Here is a 14,594-nt window from a genome sequence, read left to right as displayed (position 1 = left end):
ATGATCACCAAGTTATTAAAAATAGTTGTAATTGCATGTTTAAGATGCCACTGCTTTGTTACCCCATTGAGAGTGTAGATGTAGACTTTTCCAGCTTCCTTGTTTCCTGAGCCAAGATACATGGGAGCAGCGACCAAAAGGACGTCAGTGATGCCATCTTTATCAATATCCAGCCCGCACAGTTCACTGCCATAGTAAGATCCAATCTAAACACAGAAGGATGTAAATTCATCTTAATCCCAGTAGGTGGAGCCCTTGCTATGCTATTTGCAATAATTGATGATGTTGGAGGAACATTCAGCAACAGAAGTTCACCTGTTCTCCATTCAAAGCCTGCACGATGTCGACATAGCCGTTTTCATGGAGTTCAAATAAAACGACTTTGCCTTTGTGTTTAAATCGAGGAGCCCCAGCCACGTACAGCCTCCTCCAGTCACCAACAACCACAGATGACACAGTGTACCCTGCAAGCACACACAAATACAAATCAGACCTGGCAGCAGCTGCCTACAAATGACCTTCAAGGGGAAATAAAACTGGCCAAGCTGCATGCTTTTGACTGAACACTGACAACATTGTTGAGTTAAACCAATTGCGTGCTAATTTTGTGCTCCTGTTCAGTTTTGCTTTATTTTGATGCAAGAAAAAATGAGGTTTTACACACAACAAAATCCTATAAGTGTTGAAAGTGAATTGCTTCTGCGACAGTACTTAGAACTGACTTATCATAACTCCTTTAGCCAGGGTACATGTTACTACCATTTGTACAGAGGGTTTTAGCCACTTTAAGTGTGATAAAAGCTTTCGATAAATGTTCAGCTTCACCTTTCCCCTCTTAGTAAACCTCAGACATACTTATTCTGATTCTCATGAAGCACGGCTGACTAAATAAACAAAGATGACACAACCACAGATTTTTAAAGGCAGAGTAAAGAGCATTGGCGATACCCCAACAACAAGATCGAAAAAAGGAGCAAAAATTAGATAATTCATTTAGAAGGGTTGGGATATTTTTGTGTTTATGAGGAGCCAAATTTAGACTCTAAAATAAACACCAGCTGTTGATTCATAAAAAGTTAGTGGTGGATTAAATGTTTTTCATTCTCATTGCATCTCTTTGTCAAGTTCTCTTTCATCATTTCATTTATTAATGCCACTGCTTTCAGCTAAGTTTACTGTCTAGAACAAAGGACATTTTTATTTTACTCATTTATAAAGCAGAGCTAAACCAACCCAGTGTCTCTAATAAACCAGAGAATAAAGTTTGTCAAAAGACAAATGTTTGAAACGCATTAATAGCCCTGGGCAGATCAAACTTGAAATAAGAGTGTTGTGGTTGTGATTGACAAGAGTCTGACTTCCTGCATTCAGCCTGATCTTGGAAAAGGATTTGGTTTTGACAATCTTAAAACTCTGGAAAAATGTGCAAATGCTCAAAATATCTCTGAGATATAGAGGAAACTATGAGCCCATGAAGACTCTTAAAAAAATAATACAGAATTATACAAGTAATTTTATAAAAATGGAAACTAGTACTAGGAAGCTAAACCTGGATAATATAGTCAGTCATACCAGTTAGCTCCAATAAGGAGATTTGCATGCAAAGAAGATTCCTGTACAAAAACTTACAATAATCCATTTAAAAAAGTAGTGAAATACTTTTGGACTGTTGATTCTTTTAACGACCCTTGTTGAAATAAACCAGTCCAAACAGCAGCAAATCTGAATTTTAAAGTGATTAATAAAAATAAAACCCAAGTTTCTGGCAAAAAAAGAACAAAAAAAAAGAGAACTAATAATACTCTCAAAGTCATCCCAGAGTGGGACTGAGATTGCAACAACTTCTCTTTTTTCTTATTTTTGTTTAACCTGAAAAAATGTTATTTCCATTCAAGATTGTATGTTTTTAAGACATGTCTGTATTGAACTGAAGTTGAATTATTGGCTTAACTCCAGAAAATGTGCATTTCATTAGCAAAGCAGAGAGATGGTGTATTTTCTGAACAATGAAAATTCAGCAAAATGAAAACGATGGGGCATAAAATGAAATCCTGAGTTACACCACAACCAGGAATGTTTGCTTCTTTGTTGTCCAGGTGACAGTTATGGGGCTGTAATTGCTTCATAATTTTTGTTATGGAGGAAAGGGCTGCTGTCTCAGATTGCACAACAATCACAGGGCATTTAAAACATTCAGCAGGATCAGAGGCAGTTATACAGAGAGAAGACCCAAAAGCAAAGATCTGATTATTAAAAAAAATAACGTTTTTCACACGATGAGGGTTCTGCTTTAAAAAACAATGAAGAATAATACTACACTCCATAACATTTTAATCTCCTTTTATATGAAAGCGAATAAACACAAAAAGGTTGCTTGTGAAATCTTTGTACCTAAATAAGCAGCATGATTTTTGAGCTCCAATGGAAATTCACTTTCAAAGGCTTCTCTGGGGGGGATAATTACTCCGTTGGTCCCTTCCTTCAGGACCCCTCCATCCCAGTCGTAGGCGCCCACAATCCCAAACAGAATGCCATCCTGAAGAAATTAGTTTGGATTAAATAATGGACAAGTCAGTTTATATTTACCACATAGTTAAAAATTAACACAAGTAAGACTTACATCCAGTGTGTGCGTTGAGAAACCGATCTGAGACATCTCCATGTGGAACGTGCTTTGATTGTAGCCCAAGGTACCTAAAGGAGGACAGCATGTCAGCATCTCTCGTTTCTCTCCTTTCTTTGTTCGTATTCTCCTCCCTTCCCTTTCCTTGTTATGTCTCATAGGATCTGATCTATAACGCCCTCAAACGCCGATGGTGACAGACATTTCCTTTTCTCCTGTCCCTTCCTCTTTGATTTTCCTGAACATTTAAAGGTGGCATCAGTTTCAAAAGCCTTCCTCCCACGTTTCTGCAACTACTGCGATATCTGGCACCAGCTGTACTTTCTTTGTTTTTGTTTCTAGTTTTTTCTTTTTTTTTGGTGCAGGATTACATTTTTATTTCTCAGTCACATGGCAAATATTATAACTTATACATATAAACCAATGGATAAATTCCTATGGTAAAAACTTTCCATATGTTATCTATAAAATAAAACTAAGACAGATGACACTGAGTCTGGAGTTATTTTGTCTTTTTTTTTAGAGCCACTGTTTCTCTCTACATACCAGATAGCTGCAGGAAATTAGAAAAGTGTTTTCAAAGGTTACAACAATACAATATAACCATTTTATGCAGTTATTGGACTGTCATTGTGTTGAGATTTTAAGCACTACTTTATAAATCAGTTTGAACATTACTAATGGCATTGCTTTCAATTAACCAGGAGTGTCCAGAGGCCGTTGTCCTCCATGTTTTAGATGTGTCCCTTCTCCAACACAGCATGACTGAAACAACTAAGTCAAGTTCTGGAGGAGCCAACTAATGAATTACTCACCTGAATTTAATTCAATAAATATGATTCAGGGAAACATGCAGGAAACTGGCCCTTAAGGACTGGCTTTGGACATCACTGCTGTTAATTGATATTTTCAACCAGGATAAAAATCCCTCTGGCAATTAAGGAGGTGTTGCTAGTGTTATGATGTGCTGGACTATGAAAATTAAAGCCACGTTTATTTGCTGATGATGAGAGTAAAACAAATTGTTCAAGCTTAGCGTTATTTTCTGACTTAATCATACAAAATCCTGTCACGGCCGCTTCTGTCCGGCATGTCTCCTGTAATACAAGTGACATAGGCAGTTGCTCAGGGTGGCACTAGAAAGGCAAGATCAATTTTCTTAACTTATCTGTCAGTTGTGCTCTGAACAATTTTTTTTATTGCTCTTATAAACAATTGCAGTCAGAAGGGGAGCGTAGAATAAGAAGACTGGGCTACATATCCCATGATTTCCTGCACCTCACCCAAGGGATCATTTACACTAACTTTGATAACGCCCTCACCTTCAAGAGTGAAAATCCGATCTCCGAGAGCGTCCACAATGTCATTCAGCGCAGCTTCATCGGTCACGTTGAAAAAGTACTCGTCATCTGGGTCGCTGGCGATGTATTTGATCTCATTAATGAAGGTCTCTGGATCCTGCTGTTTGCGGATATAATACCCCAGAACCTGAATGGCAGAAAAGAAGAGACATAAACATGAGATTCTATGAAAAACAAAATGGTAGATGACACAAAACCAACAATGGGATCATACAAAGACAGACGAAATTGACTTCTCAAGGCAAATGATTCCTTGCATTTCAATGATTCTCCATGTTGAAGTAAAATAGAAAAACACATTTTGTGGATGTAATTAGGAGTTTCATCAACCCTCAAGTTTTGTTACATGGAAACACATTAAATGTAAAACACAAAGCTGGAGGAAACTGAAAATAAAATCCATTTCAAGAACATATAAAAAAATCCATAAGAGAAACCAATCCATGAATATTTCCCTGAAACTCGGCTGCCAAGCAAAGGAAATCCTCTGTTTTTAAAGGGTAGAGGAGGGTGTAATAGGGTGTACTGTGTCATATAATACTAATAAATATGTACATTACGATCCTATAGAAGAAAGAAAGAAAAATCCTCAAGCTTCCATGTCATGGTGGATTTTGAAAGTTTATAAGTGATATTAAAGAGAAAAATGGAAAAGAGGGAACAGTATTTCCCAAATATGCATCATTTGGCAAGTATTTAAATAGAAAAGCATCCATGCAATGTGCTCCATAAACTACTCAAGCAACAGATGTCTTTTTAATATCTGCATGACACTGATGTATAAAACAATCTGCTGTTCCTGCGTTGTACTTTGAAGAGGTCTGACCTCTACCATGAGATACATTCCTGTGCACTGTCAAAATGTGCATGCAGTGCAGAAAATACTAAATCATAACATACCTGCTGTTATAGGAAACAGTTAACTGTCATCACTTGACTTTTTACCATCTGAGTCCAAAGCCCCCTTTTACATCTGCATAAGATGGCCACACTATGCTTGGTGTTTATTTTTTTGATACTTTAGCATTAAGACCACCTCGCAATCTGCACGACCTCCCTGACCATCTGAATGTGGTTAAGTAGCAACAAATGTGGAAAATGAAACTCTACATAGAGGCAAGCCTGATCCTGCAGTCTGCTCCTACTCCCCAACCAGGTTTTCATTGGTTTTCCAGCACTGAACCATATGAGCTAAGATACTTTCTTATATTTTGTGGAATTTCCCTACATACATAAAGTTTCTGCATGTCCAAAACCAGTTTTGACTTTGGAGAGGCAAGCACCAGTAGTATTTTAGTCAGGACAAAAGTTAAGGCTTTTCTTATTACAAAGGCGCTAACACTCCAGACTGTGCAATCCTGATTACTAAGCTATACTCTGTGGAGGTATATTGAGAGGGAATCAGTCACACAAAATACAAAATCTGTTTTTTTTTTACTGATTACTGTGAGAAAATAACAGCAAGACTGAAGTTGTATTAAATGTTTTGTAGTGATTGCAATACTTTATTCTAAAAACTATTAGTTACTTGCTCAATTTCCTCCCTGACCTCATTGCCAACGCAGCAAATTCTGCAGAGTTAAATCAACCCTGTGCCGAGTGTATTTGGTCCTAATCAGAATTTTATTCTTTCAGAGTTATTTCAACAAGAGATTGAGTAATTTTAACATTTGAAATTGTTATAGCTACTCAAACTCTTGATGAAATAACTCTGTAAGAGTTAAACTGAAATCCATTTTGAAAAGGACTAAGTATAGACTTGGCATATCCAGTAGGGAGTAGACTGTGAAGCAGTCATTTCTCCCCTTAAGTGGAAACCGAAAAATTAGGTCCAGTCATTTTTTAATTAGGAAAAATTAGGACTAGGCTGCTTTCGTCAAGCAGCCTAGTCAGAGTTTGGAGGTACGCCCACAGCAATTGTGGTACAATCTTAAATAAAATCATAAGATTGTCAAAAAATTTACATTTGCATTTTGTGCTTTTTGACGGTGAACATATTTTGTTAACCTGATTATTTTGTCAGGATTGCTGAGCTTTTTTCTTCAATCAAAAAATGAAACTTCAGGTTCTACAGGGCGTCCAACTGCTCTTTGTTTTGTGATCCAGTTGCAGACGATGCCCTGCGTAAAGCCACGTCTACATTTTTGTAAAGCAGATTTCACACAACCTTACTGGAAACACTGATGTCATGGGCGTCTGAGCAACTTTTTCAAGTGATCAACAGAAGAGATGAGGTTACTCAACACGCTGGGCAGGTTACCTGTTTGAGGTCAAACACCATTTTGCAGTAAATTGTACAATTTACTGAAAAATTGTACTTCTATTTTTATTGTTGCATTTTGAATGCAGTGTTTACTTTTGTTTCAATCTCCTCTGCTCCCCATCGCCTGTGCCTCGCCACAGCAGCTCCTGGATGTCTGGGAAGGTACCTGGTGTACCGGACCCTCATCAGGCTCATCACATAGCACTGAAACAGGCTTAATTTTTTTCCTGGATGACTCAGTTTTCGTCTGTGTCTTCCAACCAGCACACATGTTGGTCTGGCAGACTGATGAACACAAAACAGCATCGACTCTAATCCCTACTTGACTCTTTACGATGACCCAGATTCTTTCCGGGATCTTGGAAAAAGATAAAAAAGAAATGGCAAAACACTGAAATGGCTGTGCTATAAATAAGCCCTTTAACCTAAAATTGTTTGTTTAATTTGCTTTTCCTTGTCATGCAAGCTCATTTATTCTTGTGCTTCTCCTGCTTTATGAGGAGGGGTTCAACCACTGGTCTCTGCCTGACCTGCGGATACTTTCATTGGACCGTTGTGTGCAGAATGGAGGGGTCGGGTGGAGCCGGACAAGGAAGAGTTTTTTTGTTCCCAGCTGGATATTTCAGTGGGCCCAAAGGGTTCATTTGGTAATTAGGCAGTTATTTTGGGAGAGTTGTGGTGATGTTGTGCGGTTGCTTCTGGGTGTTTACAGAGGCCATGCCACATTTGCACAATATGGGAGGAATGAAAGAGCTGCTCTGCACCCTCCGAGGAGACTGCATATTAGTTGTTTGCTGTGCTTTTCACAATTGCAGTACTATAAAAGGTAAAAAGATATCTGAAAGCAGTGGAAATCAGTGTAATAATGAATGCGCTGCACCACTGAGAGCCAGATATCACTCACAGCGATGGCGTATCTGGTGATGTTTCTGCTTTCGCATTCCTCCAGAGCGTCTGGCAGCTCGTCCCCGTCGTGCGACTCCCCGTCTGTGACCACAATCATCACCTTGGTGGCGCCTTCCCTGGCTCCACGCTCAGCGCTGAACGCCTCTGTGCTAAAAAAAAAAAAAAAAAAATATAGAAAACAGTTCTGGTAAAGCTGCTGATTATGCCAAACTGAACTGAATTTGAAACAGACTCAAGGAGGGAGAGAGAAAAAATGCGGTTGTGAAACGTGTGAAAGGGAGGAAACCCAAAAGGTATCCAGTCACTTGGGTTCTTGCAACGTCAAAATAAACTTCCTCTGTGTGATAATATACAGTATCAAGGGTTTTTCTGAGGAGAATAACCAGCTAATAAAACATTGAAACTCTGGATTTGAGTTCACTCCCTGCACAGGATTCATCTGAAGCCTTTCAGAAGTTCATTAACAACACTTGAAACGCATACCCCAGCTGCCAGTTTACACACATTGATCACTGCATGCAGCTCGCATGTGTCACTACACACAGCGACCACATTTGTGAATTCCCTTGTAGCTGTAATCCAGAAGGAGAAACCCAAATGACAAATGCACTGACGGTCTCATGCCGCACCCTGTTTGTCTGCAGGAAACCTGTTCTCTCTGGGACCTGGTTCAACGGTTGAATAGGGTTGGTAAGCCTCAGACCAGCACACACAAACATATGCACACGCAGTGCCTAGTCACCCCTGGTGATCTCAGTCATTTCCAAGTCTAACTGTAGCCCTTGCCTAAATATAACATTGTGGTCAGCCACAAGAAACTTAGAGTTGAAAACAACCATTTCCCCTCAGCAGCCTGCAAATAACAGAGGATGAAAAGAAAGAGGAAAAACAGAAACGAGAAGTGAAGCAGGGGTGACAAATACCTACACAAAAGGTGCACAAAGTGACCAGAAAGCAATCTGATGTATGAGAAGAAAAACCCTAAGACTGAAAAAAAGGATTATATATCAAACATGCTTACTAAGCAAATAAGTCAGAGAATAAAGACGGAACTTAAAAGAGTGGAGAAAGTAAGTAGAGCTAATTGGGAGCCCTGGCTGGATTTACAAGTCAGTTTATTGAGTCTCAGCAGAGTGGTAATGACACAGCACAGCGGCACGCTTTTGTTTGTGGGTGACTGAGAGACGGGTGGAGCTACAGAGACGTCAGCGGTTTATCCACTTGTAAGATGTTATTTCTTCTTTATGAAGCGATCAGCATTTATTTTATGCTCTGCACTTTACAGAATGTGCATAATAAACATGTAATAGAGAAAAAAACAAGCTCAACATTGAGTGAAGCAGAATCTGAATGCAGCTATTAGAGATTTGGAAATATTTTTTGTTGTTATCAATATGTACTTTGCTCTGTTATTTTTAAAAAATATTTCAGTGCTGGGATTTAAGAAATGGCATTTATAGCAAACCAGGAATGAAGGGATGTTGGTGTTACACACAACAGCTTCATTTGGAAGCGGCACATGTAAACTAGCAAATGTAAGAGCAAATCAATTATTACTTTATCTGAATAAAATCACCCATATAGTGTTATTAATCATAATCGGGAGCTCTCAGAAGAGACAACAGACAAGGACAGCTTTCTTCTTTAAGAGTAGCCTTTTAATTTTTTTAATCTTTCTTGGTTTTTAGGTATTTTTCAGCCAACCATGCAAGTTAAATTCTGACAGGAAATGTGGCAGACATCTGTCAGAAGATCAAATTAAAAATTAATTTGACAGTATATAGTGTTGCCTCTCTAAAAGTCTGTAGGAAGACAAAATGTCGGCTCTGTTAAAGTTTTCTACCAATGATAATAATGGTGGTCAAAATAAGGTTAAAGTTCAATAATTTAGTTACTTTGATTTCATGTTGTGTTCATCTGAAGTAACATTCCCTCCCCACACAAACCCACGCACACCCCTGCACACACTTTTGTTTCAGGGCTTTATGTTAATAGTGTTTGTTATGCTGAGATCCTTCAGTTGTCCTCTGTATAAACTTATCTCTCTCTCATATCATTCTGGGGGAGTTTTGACCCACTCCTTTTTGCAATGTCCCTTCAGTTCATTGTTGTCTGTGTGCATTCTCCTCTGAACAGTTCTTTTAATGTTCCACCAGAATATTCAAGTTCAAAAGAAATCTGGATTTTGACTGAAATACTGAAATTTTTGTTTTTTCCTGTGAAGTTTTGATGCAGCACAGCACAATTTGACTTCAGATTTGATTCAACTGTGCAGTACTTTGGTTGGGTTTGACTTCTTTACCGTAATATCCTCTGTAGAAGCAAAACAAGCCCAGATAATCACCCGTCCAACACCGTGTTCTCTAGCTGGCGATGGATGCTGCTATACTGCTTTTGGCTTTGCTAAGCAAATCAGTGTTCATTATGACAAAACATCTCTGAGTCTGTATCTGTTCAAATGAGTTGTGGCCCATTGATACAACTTTAACTTTGTTCAACATTCAACAAAAGTCTGAAATTATACATTAAATAATTGATTTATTTATTATGTGATATCCCCCAACATTACATAGTTTGATTATAAGAAAGTAATGTAATTTTCCCTTCAGATGAATGTCTTAAATGCTTTAAGCATGAAAAGAATCTATTTTGATGCAGAACTATGCATTTTAATAGTTGATAAACTTTCACTGTTTGTTAGGATGCAGCAATTTTACAGAAATATTGACTTTCTATATATGCTTTCCCCTTGTAACAACTAATTTCTGTAAGTCTAACAACAATCTGATTATCAAAAGCCAAACACTTTTCCTGCCTGTCAGAATCTATTTTTGTTGTTTGGGTTCATGGTTAAGGTTACAACAAGCACAAAGTCAGAGAAAGAGGTTAAAAGCCAAGCATGGAGTTTAAGAGGTTAAAGCTGAGGTCAGTGTACGAATCCTATGAATGCTTCTTGTTAAGAGAAGGTTTAATTGGTAATATTCTAAATTTGATTAAATTAGTTTTGTAACCCCAAAGTGAAAATGTAACTATGTCTCTGTAAATGTTCCTGAGTGTATTTTCACAGCTGCAGGAGCGCTACTTGGCTGACCAGGCCGTGCCACGCCCTTAGTGGTGCTGACCCAGCTGCCGGTTTGCCCAGCTCAGCTGCTCTTCGACCCCGTCATGTTTCTCTGTGCCAACTATTCTATCTGTCCATCTGTGAAAAAGTATGTGTGATTAGGTGAGGATGTTTTTATGTAAATTCAACCAAAGTGTGAGTTCTCTTACCTAGCAGCAACATTAAGCTCATATATTATCTTTTTACTGTTAATTGTTTTAATGGTTTAGTTTCCAAAACTTTTCCCCTTTTAAATGTAGCAGAAAACAGGAACCCTCCAATTACCTGAGTGGTTGTGTGGTTGCGTATTTGGTGGCTGTGTACTGTATGTGTGTCTGTGTGTACAGAAAGTGAACGTCGTTCCAAGACTCACATCCCAAAATGGTAGCTATGGCCACAGATCACGTCTGGGTGTGGTGCGCCGTGTGGGTTAAGCTAGTTGAAAGAAGCAGGAATTTTATTTTTAAAGGAATTAGATACTTTAAGGCTATTCACCAGTCTCTGGACTTCTAACGCGTAAAGAAACAGTCTGGTGACTGTGGAGGCCACTGCAATACAGTGAACTCATTGTCTGATTCAGAAAATCTGCTTGAGATTATTTGAGCTTGGAGACATGGTGCATTATCCTGCTGGAAGATGGGTTCACTGTGGTCATGAAGGATTGATATGGTCAGCAACAATACTCAGGAAGGCTGTTGTCTTTAAATAAAGGTTAGTTTGTACTATCAGTGTGCTATGACTATCACAACAACCAGTCTAAGCTAACACAAGGAAGACACACCTATGCTTTCAAATTGTTTACATCACATTCTGGTCCTATTGTTTGAATATCACACCTGACATCAAGACTCATCAATATTTTTTCAATCTGTCGTTTTCCTTCTTGATCCTGTTCTTCTTTCTTTTATCATTATCTTATAATTGTGGCACTTCATGTGGTTATCTGTTGCTGTTGTACATGTACATTAGGAGATGGTATTATGCAGACCTTGGACATAGCTAGAGGTTATTTGAGCCACCTTATCCTTTCTATCATATTGAGTCATTCCACCCATTCTCCTCTGACCTTTGACATCAACAACACATTTTGGTCCACAACTGCTGCTCATTGGATATTTTTTGTAATCCAATCTGCTCTCTGTAGATTGGATTATGTTTAAATTTAGAATCATGTTTAATTACAACTCTGGAAAAAATTAAGAGACCACTTTAGTTTCTCTGATTTTACTTTTTATAGTTATATGTTTGAGTAAAACGAACATTGTTTTTTATCCTATCAACTACTGACAACATGTCTCTGAAATTGCAAGCAAAAATTTTGTTTTTATTTGCAGAAAATAAGAAATGGTCAAAATAACAAAAACGATGCAGTGCTTTCAGACCTCAAATAATTTCAAGAAAACAAGTTCATTTTCATTTAGAAACAACAATATTAATGTTTTAAATTAGGAAGAGTTCAGAAATCAATATTTGGTGGAATAACCAGGAGGTTTTCAATGGGGTTCATTGCAGTGGGCTCTTAATTTTTTTCCCCAGAGCTGTATCTTTAAAAACATAAAAATGAAAAAATAAAGCTATTTCCAGTTAACAATATTTTATCACCACAAAAGTATGTACTATTTTTCCACTTTAATTACATTTACTGCTGCATTGAGGACTATTAACTTGGATGCATTTCATTTAGCTCATGTCATATATAAAGTAAGATGGTCAGAAATAAAGAAAAATTTGAATGAAATGTCTCATGTCTTACAACTTTGTTATGGTAAAAGTGACTGGCTTGAAGTCTTATAGGAGATTTTACATCTCTTATGGTGTAAAAACCATCATTGTAATTCTCTGAATTAATATAAATGTTTTTTAGCGTGTTTTGTAAGAAACCAAATGACTGGCATTTTTAAGAGACAAAATCACATCTGTGCCATGTTAACTGATAACAGCTCTATAAAATGTATACATGAATTTGGATCCTTGAGTCATGCCTGCTTGCCCAGTTATTTTTCCATTTTGTTTTTTCTGTGCTCCAACTCAAACTAAAGACAAAACCCCCATCAAAAAAGCTGAGTTTTCCTTCCTCACCCTCAACTTTCTGCTATTACAATATTATATTTTTCTTTTTTAAACAAATCATTCAAAGTGTCTACTGGAATTTCAACAGAATTTGACCCTAGGCGGACTAATTTTCCCTTAAAAAGGGTCACACTTTATGCTTATGTCTGATAGCAGTCACTGTCTACATTCACTTTACAGATTCTAATAGGATGCAGTAAAGCAGTACGAAACATTTCATGGTTTGCTTATCATCTAATCACTAGTACCTTGGAGAACCAAGAGAGTAGGCAAACAGTTCTAGCAACTTAAATATTATTATAAGAACAAACTACACAGTGTGTTATTTTTATAGAGAAACCTCAGAGAATGTTGCATCGAAATCCAAACAAGCAGATAGTTTCCTGCTAAATCTTTCCCATGTTGTAGAAGAATCATCTATGGACAATAACTAATAAGCCTACCAGGCCATTTGGATGGCATATGCAGTGCGTGTCTCTCGTCCCTCCTGTCGGCTGATGTTCTTGGCGGCCTCCACCACCTCCTGTGTGGTCTGGTAGTCTTTCAGAGACCACTCATGGACTGCTACCTCTGCATACTGCAGTATACCAACCTGAATAAAACATGCAAACACACAAGCATTTCAGCAATGCCACATATTCATAGCTGAGCTGGCACACAGTTGGTCAAAACATCGTCTAAAGCTCATGTTTTCCAGAGTGAACTATCTCTTTAAGTACGAACCCTGTTCTTAAAGCAAACAGCACACTTGGGGAATTTTTGAATTCATTCAAAAACCAGAGGTATTTCCTCTTCACCTCATGCTGCCTGCTACCCAATACCCCCCACCCTCCCTTTTCATAACTCAAACCCCCTCTCACTCTTCTTGTTATGCATGTCAGAGTAACGTCCCCACACCCTCCCCTCTGATTTCTGTTCTTCTAAAGAAACCTCCAAGGTTCTTGTCTTGTGACGTTATTGCAGGAGTTCATTCTGGTCATATTTGCCAAACTTGCCTGTAATTTCACTTGGTGAATGTTTTCACTCAAGAGACGAGAATGTTCCTTCTCCTGGCAACAGCAGAGGGGTCTATGAGATGTGTTATTTGACTTAAATTCAAACCCACAAGTTTCCATTACAAATGTGTGTAATAATTTCAGGCGGTTGCTATTGGTACGTTGTGGAGAGCAGTTTGTACCTGCATCTGGTCCGAGCTGATGTGGAACTTGCTGAGAATGTTGCTGAGGAAGTTCTGGACTTCATACCAGGGATAGATGCTGTTTGAGCCGTCCACAACGATCACGATGTCCATGAAGGTCTGACACTCTGCCACACAAGAGAGTTTCCTGATTCACTTTGAACTTTTTCCCTGTTCTGTCACATTGCAAAATCTGTTTTAGAATAGAGTAACGTCCCCTCTTAAACTAACTCTTATTGCTTGGTTTTTAAAGCTCTTAGCGGTTTGGCCTCACCCTATGTTTCTGATTTATTGAGTTTTTGAGTTATGGTAGATAATTTAGATCGTTGTCCAGTCCAAGCTCTTCTTGAGTCTATTTCATAAAGGTTTCTAACATAAACTTGCCTCTAAGCTCCCTCTGGTCATTTGTGGATCGCAACTGGAGATAGCGATGTCCCACACAGCTGTTGACGTACAAATTTGTGTGTTCTTGTGTTTTCCTGGCAGAAATCACGACTGCCTCCTGACTAAGGCAGAACTAAGTTTGACTGGAGAAATTAGGCGTAAAGCGTGGGACAACAAGAGTTGTTACGACTTTTTAACTATGCATAAAATTTGGTTAAAGCCTCTCCATAAAACCCTAAACAAAGAAAATGTTGATGAACTCAATGTAGAAAACCTGCTGTTGGCTGAACAAATGCGTCACATCTCGCCTTCTTAATGATCTTGTTAATCCCGAGTTTATTCTTCCTTATTCCTGAAAACTGTTGGCTGTACTTGCTTTCTCTTTCACTTTGAAACTATCTACTGCTTTCTGTTAATCGTTCACATATCATCATAGAAAAATACGTTGAAGTTTGTTGTTGAAACGTGACAAAATTAGATTAAGTTACAAAGTTGAAGATATCATTGCAAGGCACTATTTAGATCTTAATATTAGTGATGGACCATAACCAAAAGCCTCGGCCCTTAGAGATTATTCTTTTTAGTGAATCAAAGAATCGCTGCTCAGCTCTCACTCTCAGTGGCTCTTGGTTGGTAGCACGGCAGCCTTGTGGCCAATCATGTGTGAAGATATGGCAAAATAGCATTATTTAAAATCAGGAGAGCGTGTA

The 14,594-nt window shown here is 38.2% G+C and overlaps 1 protein-coding gene across 1 annotated transcript in view; it reads right to left on the bottom strand.

Annotated features, from left to right (window-relative positions):
• Positions 1 to 14,594, bottom strand: part of itga10 (integrin, alpha 10) — a 35,847-nt gene that overhangs the window by 7,363 nt on the left and 13,890 nt on the right. The window contains exons 6-13 of the mRNA XM_028012713.1: positions 13,501 to 13,628; positions 12,767 to 12,915; positions 7,152 to 7,302; positions 3,946 to 4,111; positions 2,621 to 2,694; positions 2,392 to 2,536; positions 316 to 464; positions 63 to 206 (exon numbers count right to left, since the gene is read on the bottom strand). Coding sequence (XP_027868514.1) covers positions 63 to 206; positions 316 to 464; positions 2,392 to 2,536; positions 2,621 to 2,694; positions 3,946 to 4,111; positions 7,152 to 7,302; positions 12,767 to 12,915; positions 13,501 to 13,628 — 1,106 coding nt within the window. The remainder of the gene's footprint in view (positions 1 to 62; positions 207 to 315; positions 465 to 2,391; positions 2,537 to 2,620; positions 2,695 to 3,945; positions 4,112 to 7,151; positions 7,303 to 12,766; positions 12,916 to 13,500; positions 13,629 to 14,594) is intronic.

The sequence above is a fragment of the Xiphophorus couchianus genome, chromosome 3, assembly GCF_001444195.1.
Source record: "Xiphophorus couchianus chromosome 3, X_couchianus-1.0, whole genome shotgun sequence".
Classification (NCBI taxonomy): Eukaryota; Metazoa; Chordata; class Actinopteri; order Cyprinodontiformes; family Poeciliidae; genus Xiphophorus; species Xiphophorus couchianus.
Note: the sequence above shows the minus strand (reverse complement) of the source record. Positions and strands in the feature narration are given on the sequence as shown.